At 33.3% G+C, this 11502-nt stretch overlaps 1 protein-coding gene across 1 annotated transcript; it reads right to left on the bottom strand.

Annotated features, from left to right (window-relative positions):
• Window positions 1-6: 6 nt before the first annotated feature.
• Window positions 7-6964, bottom strand: LOC117109191 (homeobox protein BarH-like 1). Its single transcript, XM_033251447.1, has 3 exons — window positions 6387-6964; window positions 2426-2718; window positions 7-1886 (listed from the first exon to the last, which is right to left on the bottom strand). Exons 1-3 carry the CDS (start codon window positions 6688-6690, stop codon window positions 1701-1703), a joined length of 783 nt encoding a protein of 260 aa, XP_033107338.1. The 5' UTR covers window positions 6691-6964; the 3' UTR covers window positions 7-1700.
• Window positions 6965-11502: the final 4538 nt, after the last annotated feature.

Below are 11502 nucleotides of genomic sequence, written 5' to 3'. Positions count from 1 at the left end.
TTTTTAACTTTAACGAAATGTATCCGATAACATATCTCATGGTATTCTACTTCAATCCATATCGACAATTATGCAGTATCTTAACTATAAAAGAAAGCATAAATAATAAATATAATTTACCAACATATATTTTAACGTCATGGTCTGACGTCATTATTCTTGAGCCGATGTTCATTTATGTGTGTGTAAAATGCAATCATCCTGATACGGTTTTTTTGTAACGCGTGGGACCATAACCAAAAAATTGACCGTTAAATTAAAATATTAGATTTGTGGTGAAATCAGAAAAATACTAACAAAAAATCAATGAGAACACTGAATTTCCAATAAGGCACAGTTGGAAAAACAATCCATTTTCTTTTTTAGATTTACATAATCTTTATGAAAATTCTTAACACAAGCTACCGTACCAATCAATTTGACAACCTATCCATGACAATAGGAACGGTATAATTAACGCATCTGTTAATTAGCGATTAAAATAAATAAACCGCTTAAATACATAAAGTAAAGCTCCATACACACTATCAAACTTTTATGCGACAAATAAATGTGGTATGCCCATATTTGGATGTAATATGATATCATCATACGCATATATTGGCACATCACATCGTTTTACGCTGCATATCTTGTATTTCAATTTTTATTGTATTTCTATTCTTATTAACTTTTTACTGATTTCATTGATGATTTTGTACATATGATTTTTATATATATTTTGATGATATTTTTACTTGACTATTTTATGCTAATTTAATATTCTCATTGGCATCGGAGACTAGACAGTGATTTAGTTCACTTTTTGGCAACCCTTTCTGGCCAATTGGAGTCCTTTGTATATTTCTCTCTCTGTTTTTTTGTGTTTGTTTTAATGTTCTTATGGACCAAATAAATTAAATGAAATGAAAAATTACAAAAAATTGTCACATAAACATTGGATAGTGTAGACAGAGCTTAAGCAATTAAAATATGACATGGTTCAAGTTTATTATTTATAATGTTGTCCATAGAGCATAATTATAGCATTTATTATTTTGCAACAATTTTTACACGTTTTTCCTGGTAGGTTCGATTACTAATGCGATCATTACTATCTGTCAAGCTTTGTCCAGACGATTTAATTTTATGTGAAAAATAATTGTGACATGCCCATAATATAATGTGTGCAATATCATCATGCCCTTATTTAGGCTAGTACGGTATTTGGGCACATCACACAAATTTGCTACATAAAATTTGCTAATCCGGATAACATTATGTAATAGGCCTCTAAAGGACATGCTGAATTCGGTCAAAGTGCCCATAGGATTTTTGTAAAAAATACCGGGGAAAACGCATTAAATAAAATTAATAATACTTTCTTTAAAAAGTAATAATAATACAGTTCATACTTAGCGCAAAATAAAATATTTCACATCCTAATGCTTATGCGCTGCGTATACAGTACTCTACACACGGCTTGGCATCATATTTTTATGAGACAAACATTGTTATATTTAGTTTCTATTATCCTTAATTAATAAGGATACACTGCCAAGTTTCAACGTAGACTTATTACCTTTGGATTTTGATAACTAGTCCTAAAATTATAGTACTGGTATTTTTTTTTTTTTTTTTTTTTTTTTAAGAATCAATGGTTTTCATTTTTATCAATATATGCTGAGCTCTGATAAGGTGATGCCTATTTTACCTCTCAGTCATGTTTCAATTGGTTGTGAGTGCAAATGGTCAGATGTTTCAGATGATGGTGAATCTGGGGGTAACGGTGACGGTAGCGATTCGTTCGATGGAGAGCCTACTGACGACATTGTATCTTCCATATCAGATTTTCTTGGACGACCCTTTGGTTTAGTCGGTGCTTCGTGGTTTCCACACTGCATCACCTGAAAAAACAAGTTGTCATATAGGTCTACGTTATTTTCAGCTGTATGTTTACTTGTATTTATATTTAATTCAGTAAGTCGACTGCTCGCTGGTGGAATCAACATCGGAGTCACCGTGTATGTTCGCATCTGGTTCACGATGTAACTTAAACAGCACTATGCACCGTTGAAAGAATTCGATTATTCTGGTGCTCTACATCAATTCAGCCCCAACCCCCCTTCATAGTATAATGATGCTATATTGAATAGTATGCCTACCTGGGACACAACGATCTTTCCCACCAACAATGGTTAGCAACTTTAATCAACTACGCAATTACTAATGCCGTACATGGTTATTGTGCTTTATTAAAGCTGCTTCACATCGAATCCGAATTTTCGAATAGGAAGGCCTACCGAACCGATCAGAAAAACGAATCAGTGTGTAAAAATAGGGACGCTGGCGTTCAGCGCATTGGAAACGAGGTCCGAAATTCGGTTCGGATCCCGATGTGGATGCAGATTTAGTGTCTCATAATGGCCTAACCTACTATTCTTACCTGTTTCTTCCACTTCATTCTTCTGTTTTGATACCAAGTCTTTACTTGCAATTGACTTAAGCCTAACGTCTCCGCTAACTCTAGTCTGTCAGGTGTAGATAGGTATTTCTGTTTTTCGAAACGTTTCTCTAGCCCTAGAAGCTGCAGCTCGGTGAAGACCGTTCGGCTGCGACGGCATTTCTTCGTTTTAGATGGGTCCGGTGTGCTAGGTGATTTCCCTCGAAGATAAACTGGTACGGGAATCGGGACAGATAAATGTGACGACGATTGCATTGGATGGTGTGCAAGAGCATCTGAAATATCAATAATAACTGAGTATTTAATAGCCAGAAGACAAAACTTAGGATAGCTCGTTGTGGCGCACCGATATTGGTGGTAAGCTTTGGCGCGCAGATTCTCTAGTTCAGTACAGAAGCCAATATCGATATTTTCTTTTCTAATTAAACATTATTTAACATGTTTACTTACAAATACTAACTGTTATAGGCCTTGATATTCTAGTACTGCATAGTTAATGCAGTTATTTTTTTTTCAATGTGAAAGATTAGTACGATATGAAATCTGAAATCGTACATGATAGGCTAGACAGACTAAATTATTGAAACTGCGCAAGAATATTCTAGCACAGTTTCGACTCTGCGCACATATTTTAATATATATATAACAGTTCTAAGTTCAGGTTTTAGGACTTAAGTTTTCTGTCTTCTGACTGACTGATACCCCTTACAGTGGAAAGGTGCGCTTTAAAGTATTTTTCGTGTTGAAAATTAAGTACTATAGGTGGTGGGCCTAATTAGGTAAATTATACGTCACCATTCTAGCCCTCCTTCCAATTATTTTAGATTAAAATCTTTTTTTTTATATAAGGAGACAGAACCAATTTAAAATATGTTGTCGCTGTAGATAAGCTGTACAAGGCGGGTGTATAAAAATGAGTTTTGAATTACCATGTAAATTAATAATTAGATATCGTATTAGCTTCCTATGGACATTTAGAGCCAGTATCATAATGAAACAGAAGTAAAAGCGTCACGTCACGTGAAGATGAAAAGCCAATACAGTTCTCTCTGCGACTCAAATGAGGTATTAAAAATATATAATTAGCGAGTCGCAGAGAAATCGCGTGGCGAAGTAAGTCAATGGCATGGGTCAGACATAATTGTCACACAAAAGTCAGACGGTATGTATTTATAAGGTATTTGATTGCTACCTCTACAAGCCGATTTGGTGTCAAAACCAATTTCCGAGATAACCAGAGGTCACCCGATGTGCCAAACCGTTTGACTTTTAGTTGAAAGTGCCACCCAAAATCGATGACATTTCCTAAAACAATCCCAATCTCTTCGCAGGAGACCTGGCAGATATCAATTATTAGTCAATTTCTCAGATTTGTGATGAAGTCTGCTCGCCACATGAGTATGCGCAGAATTTTGTTTGGTTCAAGAGTGTATGTAATAATATCCAGCAAAGTAATTATTAATTATTGTACATTATGATACATATGGGGATATGAATCTGATGGTTTACGCGTATTATGGTATAGAATTTTTACTATGTTTCACCTTAAATTCCATTTTGTAAGTAGCAGGTTTCCCACTGCAGAATGAGATTTGTTTTTATATAATTTAAATACCTGAGCCTTGCTTGGTAATGTGGACATACATGTTAACACCAATATTTGAAACTGCGTTGTAGAAACAAAAGATGTACACATACCCAAGTAAATCACATAGATTTGGACAGTTTAAACATATACACTTTTTGTTTTTAAGAACACATTTTAAAAGAAAACTGAGGCGGAAATTGCTTAAAATTTAAGAACAAAATAAAAACAAATTGAGGCTGAGGTAAAATGTCAAATGAGGTTTTTTTTTTAAATAACCAGAATAACCCCAAAAATATAATCTGTACCTTATGTGCAGCTCCCTATAATGTATAATACAGTATAGTACGTGTATACCTACCTGTCATTTGGGGCAATTATTACTAATTACTCATTATGGACATAATTGCTGTCTTCAAATATGTTGGTCAGCGTGAACTGCAAGAACCTAAACGTGTAACTCATCGCCGTATATTTTAATATGTTTTTTCTATACTTCCGGTCCACTGCACGATAGCACCCTTGACAAGGATTGGGTTTGACGTAAAGGAGATGGTCGAGTACATACGATATTTATTTTCTCATCATTTTGTTTTGGGGATTATTTTATTAGGACATTATAATGACAGATCAATTTAGAATCTTTCAGAATACACACAGGCCACTCTCAATCAAATACCGGGTAGCTATTTTAAATGAAAAAATTCAATCATGGCTCGGTTTTCTCTGACCTCAAAGTTTTACCTCGGTGAATTTACTAGAATTCAATAAGACATCCTATTTTTACACCTTTCCAACTAGCATTTTGACGTTATAAAAACGTTATAATTACGGTACAGTTTGGTATTCAAAGCGACTTTTTTGTTGAACCATAAATACATATTAAAATACGTATATTTTACTGACGAATTTTCATCTAACAACGTTGCTGTATTTACGTTTACGTCTTTTCATCTTAAGAAGTCCGTCACTGCAAGATTCAACGTTCTGCAACGTTGTGTTAAGGTCATTTCTGATATAACGCAACTGTAATGTTCACAACATTTGAGAAATTTGTTAAAGTAACGGTATTTTTTTTCTTTTTTTTTTGCTGAGTTGAAACTGTTAGTGATTGTTTATACAACTTATTTAACAATAAAATATTATGCTGCATGTCTATATGTCAGTATGCTAGGAGAAAATTTAAGCAAATATTGCCAGCAGAGTTTCTGACTGACAAGAAACCATTAGTAGGTTTGCATGTGACGTAATCGACATGACTTCTCGCGCCGGTCACTTGATTCCTCCTTGGTCACTATGCAGTTGATTTACGTTAACATTCTTGTACTTGGGTCTTATCCAAACTTTACTTATTTACTTATGCATTGGTTGTCTGATAATGATGACGACCGCCGCCGACGAAGATGATGACTATTATATAAGACCCCATTGAACTGAATGATCATGTTTATATTTAGTTAGTTTGATGAGCCTAATTAGCATACATTTCTTATAGCACAATTTGTAATTATATTATTTTTAAATAATTTATTGTTTTATATATAGATTGGATTGATTGTTCGGTGTGAATACACCAAGAATATACAAAAGACAATTGCATTCCTTCTGTTGGTGAATTGGGCAGCAAATCGTGAGACAATCCCAAACATAATGAATATTTTACCAATTATATAGTAATTTCTATGTAGAAACCTACAGTGGATTAAGGAGTCTGACCTAAAATTCACATAAGTCTACTTGGAATGTAAGATTTTAGGTTCCAATTATAAGATCACAGTTCGGGTCTGATGGCTAACCCACTTTATTTACTTGTCTCTCTCCACTAAGGAGTAAAGTTGATACCTGGTAGGATCGAGTGTCAATGTAGGCCTACTGATTGTTAAGCCTACTAACTGAAGATGTAGGTCTATTCCACCAGGGATCTGAATATGTTCCGTTAGAGTAACTTGATACAATGACCGCCGGGGTAGTAATACAGGCCTTCGTATTATGTGCTACAATACCAACATTTTATTAATAGTATCATACTATTATTACTTGTTTATTTTAAACATTCTTTCTATTATAATAAAGAATAGCTCCGAATAATAGCGGGAGCATACAACTATTGCATACATTTTCATAGCTTTAATATCTTACTAAGATGTTATAAATAATTGTGTCAGTTTGTTAGATAGACAGCACATGAAATATCATGAACCGCATAGAAAGTACAAGATTTGCTTATTGGCTCATATATTAAACATACAGGTCCAAGCAGGACAGGAAACGAGTTTTGATCATTCCCAAATGTATAAAGTACAAATGCAGGATGAAAAATACAAAATATGTCTATTGTTTTTTCATTGGAATACTTACCATTAAGTCTGTAGAAGTGTCCTAAGCTTGAACCAAAGAAACCGTTCATTCCCATTTTGAAAGGGTCGATACAAACTTTATTTGCTTGTATCTGAGAAATTTGTGTCTTTGAGTCTGTTGGATGCAGAATATCATCGATCAGAAAACTAGTTTTTCTAGGCTGAACATTTGCCGCAGCCGCGGCTGCTGCTGCCATAAATGCATTCGAGTTCGGAGCACAACCTCCAAAGAATAATGGGTGATGTCCTGATGGTCCTAACCTGAGAGGACTACCTGTAGTTAACGGAAATGCACCAAGAGCCATGATTTTAAAGTATCAAAAAGTCACCTAAATTTCGCTGTATTGCTTATCTGTCGTATTCAGAATAGGATAAAAATACTTGCTGAACCAGAGTTGGTAAACACAGTAATACCGTTGGCACTTCAATCGTTGATAAAGCTTTATTTAAGTATTTACTTCTTACTCAAAAACTTTGCATGATTCAAAGACGAAGCTTGAGTATCGATGCTTACCGGAAAATAATAAAGACACGTGTTTGTCCCTGCTCTTTACTGCAGTACTGTTTTGACTGATTATGTGTAGCACTCTTTGAATATCTTAACCACTGTAATCACCACGTGACCGTTTTCTTGGTTGCCATGACTTGTTTATGCAGGTGTTCTCGGCAGGCGTCTAAAAAGTAAGTTACCAACAAAATCTTCAATCACAGCGCCACCAACTAAGCACATTCGGCGCAGCAGACTGTCACAGCTTTCCAGAAATACAAATTATTCAACTGTTTATCTTACAGTATCGTACTGAATATCTTTGTCAGTAAATTCAAATTTAACTTTTGTGAACTGTTAATGATGCTAAAATTATTTTCATTTATAATGCTTTATGATTTTAGAAACAGAATGGCACCGCCTTTGGTCTCTCAACATCCTATTGAAAAATACAACGTTTGTGCGAAATAGATATATGATCCTTCACGCCAATCTCTCAGTTCATAATATTATTGAATAAAAACAATTTCGACTTGTGTTTCATTTACAATATTACACAATGAAAACATTATTAAAGTAACAACTTATTGTTTGCTAGTATTCGGATCGTTGCAATTAGTCATATTAAATTTTCTCCGCATTTGAGAAGGTATTTGCAATTCTATCTAAGGATTTGAGACGAATAATAGGACGAAAGTTCCGAGGAAATGCAAAATCCCCGAGGCGGAAAAACTCCAGTGCGATCAGCACATTATATCATAGATCAAGAATTTCAATGTGTTGCGGTGTCTGACTTTCCTTAGCTGGAAGTCTAAACGTGTTCTTAAACTAGATACAGTACTGGGAACTCATGAAGTAAAAGTGTTTTTTAAAAATGTATAAATCCAGGTGCAGTAATAGTATCACGTACGGTATGCAGCATAAAGATCATGAACAATATGTCATTTTCAACTGTATGTGTAAAAATATTATCAACCGATATATTTTGTTTAAAGAATTATGAAGTTTGATATCAGTATCTATGTCTATTGGCTTAAATTTGATAATTTTTTTTATTGAATATTTTAAAACTTAAAGTACGCAAGGTCACCATAATTTTTTAAAAATGTCAAAGATATGATAAATTCAAATGGCTTGGAGAGGTTTTCTTTGAGATGTCTTATAAACATTACTTTTATTAGCGTGTCAATCTTCGTCAAAAATGGAAGAACACATTGTGTAATTGGAATTGTGGCCTTCGTTTTTCGTTCAGTTGCCCATTTCAAAACATTATATTATTTTTGTTTCTTCCAAATACTTTCATTATTAGGAGGTGTGTTTCAACAATATCGCCTGTCTCTGCTCATTAAGCTGGATGCTACTTTAGAGTAATCTTCTGTATGCCAGTGGCATGGGTATAACAGATGCGATTAAAAGCATTGCTAAATAGGTAGAATATCGGTAACGCCTCTGGAAACGGTATCTTTATCAGCATGTTCGATGTGTCGAACGTTTTACTTCTCATTAAAACTCTGCAAGTTTGTACCTCGCCGAAGGCGCGCCCCAACATAACATTCTTGTCGTGAGAAGAGCACAAGTTTATACCGATTAAACTTTGTTTTTGCTAAAACTCTTTACGGAAGTATTCGTTTCCATTTCTTGGAGATCTTGTAATATCGTCACAAGATATGCACTGATTGTCAAACCGACCGCGTTACCCAACTTCCAGAATTGTTGAATAGATAGATTACTACAATCATAACTGTCTAACTGAATACAATTATACAGTTTAGACGTATCGCGTTTCTTTCAGCTACTTTGGATGTGTGCCCCTTTATGCTGTTTTTTTCCTGTACCTTGATAAAGACCTATTAGGATAGATATTAATTTTCTCCAGTAAAGTGTTTCTAAAGTTCATACATATCATTCGCATTATATGTTACGTTTCTATATATATTATTCATTGCATTATCCCTTTTGCTGTTTCTGAGTTGTTTCCCATGCCTTTAAATTACTTATATGCCTTTAATCTACTATATATATATATATATATATATATATATATTACATCTCATCGTCTTTTTCATTAGATTTTATCATAATTATTGTAATAGCCAACTTATTTTTTGTTTGTCACACATGCTGAAGAAGACCAGAGGACGCTGTTTATGATTCATATTGTATTTGCGGTTGCAGTTGTATTTTGGTTTGAGTTGTACTTTCTTCAAAATTTTTGTAAGTCAGATTTATCTAAAAATTATCATTAATAATGTTGTATTGTTGTTACCCTTGTTACTCTGGAATTTGTTGTTATTGACATTGTCATTGTTATTGTTGTCATGTCGAAATGTATTGCGGTATCGTTAATTATTCTTTAAATTATATAATGCCTGTTAATATTAATACGAAGCGGCGCATAAGCTTTGACAAAATGCACTATACAAAATTTATATTAGTATTATATTATTATTATATTATTATTATTATTATAGTATTGATATTATGATTACTATTATTATGTCATTTAATATTCAAAATATTTCAAATAATCGTAGTTTTTACCAGTATTAATAGATAATGGATAATACTTGTTTAACCTACGAAATATGGAGCAGATTGTTATTGTTATTATTCATAATGCCTAATTAATATTAATATGAAGGGCATAGAAACATGGTCAAAATGCGCTATACAAAACTGACACTATTATAATATTATATTAAATTATTATTTTTATTTTATTATTATTATTATTATTATTAATAATAATATTATTATTATTATTATTATTATTATTGTTGTTGTTGTTGTTGATGTAATTATTATTATTTTTATTTTATATTATTATTATTGATATTATTATTACTATTATTATGTCATTCTTATATTCAAAGTATTGCCAATAATCGAAGCCTGGAAAACATAAATTTTGCGGATAATGCTGTAGTTTTGTTAACCTACGAAATATGAAATTAGAGCGGATTAAGATGAACTGAACTTTGAGAGCACTAACAACTCACTCTTTTGTTTCCACTCAATTTTCTCATCATGTGACAATCTAGTGAGACAGGTTTATCAAGGCCTTGACATCCCAAGTTTGTACTTCCATGCTATCAATTGTCCCCCGGAGTGGGTCTGTGTTGATTTTAAGACAGTGTGCTACAATTGCTCCTTACTCCGCGATAGAACGCAAACAACACACTCAGTTGGAGATGGTGTAATTGGGGTGGTACCCAGGTGGACATTGGGACCTTATCGCTACGATAATCCGAGGGGGTCGTTGTAATCGCTTCGTTGTGAACCCCGAAGGCCTAACCTTATAAGCAAACGGAAACGATGTGCTAATATGATTTTAACCTTTATTCCAGACGTCACAAAGGAATTATGAGCGTCATTCACTGTTGATGTCTTGTCTGTTCGATATGATATGGATGCGCTTTGCAGCGTATCAAATATTACCTTTGCTATTTTCTCTTGTAGATTTAAAATAACATATTCAGAATATCAATTTCCAGTACCAGTCTTAAGTGTGGTCTCTCACGACGCACCTACTAACCCAATACACCATTTATGAAACCTGTGTTAGTAGTTACATTTGAAGGACGAAAACTTTTTTTTTACTGTTTCATTATCCGTAATTCCGAACATGTTTTAATTGCTTGAGGTAAGTTGATTTTATTTAGGTATGGACCAAACCTCCGTTGTTATATATGCCAACAATGTATGAGAGTTTTATACTAATTGTTAGAACATAATATTCCCATCCCCACCCCACCCTTTAAAAGAAAGAAAAGATAAATTAAAACATTGAATAGCTCTTAAATAGGATAACATAGGCCTAATAATACATTTTTTTTTAAATAATGTCAGGGGCTATTTACAAAACTTAATTTTAAAAGATAGTTGATTACAACCAAATATAAGAACGGATAACGCGGTCGCATGATGGTTTTTTGGTTTTTTTTTTCCAATTTTGAAAGATGAAATAACATTCTAAAGTCTTGGTAAATTGCGAAAAAGCAACTTAAATACAATTTTTTTTTTTGAAAGTTTTTTAGGTCAACATAAGTAGATATAAATCTTGAATATTCTTTTTTTTCTGTGTTGTTATTCTTTAGGGAAAAAAATGAGAGATTATACTTGCAAAAACATCACTTATTCGTAATTCTACTTGATTGTGCGTCATTCACTGAAACCGACCTTGTGATCAAAAATCTGCTGTACCAAATAAGATTATTTAAGATATAATAAGAGAGATAACAAACGCTGGAATGTGGCCGCTGATTGGTAACAAGATCTGGGAAATAATTGCTGATAAAATGGCATAACATTATAGATCAGAGGTTACGTCTGTCGCATTTTGAAACTTTGCACCTAGTTCATGGGATAAAACCTTGTTTTTTGTTTTTTCCCACTCACTCTTCAGACATATCTCACTTCGTCCTAAATCCCATATAAATAAAATGAAATAATTATAATTTATGCACAATACACTTTTAAATATAGCAAGAAAATGATTTAGGTTTTGTAAACTGCAATACATAGATTTTGACTGCGTCTCTAGAATTGTATGAAGTACCTGAACTTTCCTAATATATACACACATATAGATTAAAAGGCAAAATACTGCAAGGTGATTATGCACAAATCA

Source organism: Anneissia japonica, unplaced genomic scaffold (assembly GCF_011630105.1).
Source record: "Anneissia japonica isolate Jap-2015-1 unplaced genomic scaffold, ASM1163010v1 scaffold287970_len125826_cov170, whole genome shotgun sequence".
In the NCBI taxonomy this organism is placed as follows: Eukaryota; Metazoa; Echinodermata; class Crinoidea; order Comatulida; family Comatulidae; genus Anneissia; species Anneissia japonica.
Note: the sequence above shows the minus strand (reverse complement) of the source record. Positions and strands in the feature narration are given on the sequence as shown.

Coding starts and splice junctions, on each gene's coding strand:
- LOC117109191 (XM_033251447.1), bottom strand. CDS start 6,690: ATGGCTCTTGGTGCATTTCCGTTAACTACAGGTAGTCCTCTCAGGTTA. Junction 2,719..6,386: donor ACACTTCTACAGACTTAATG/GTAAGTATTCCA, acceptor TTGATATTTCAG/ATGCTCTTGCACACCATCCA. Junction 1,887..2,425: donor GAATGAAGTGGAAGAAACAG/GTAAGAATAGTA, acceptor TTGTTTTTTCAG/GTGATGCAGTGTGGAAACCA.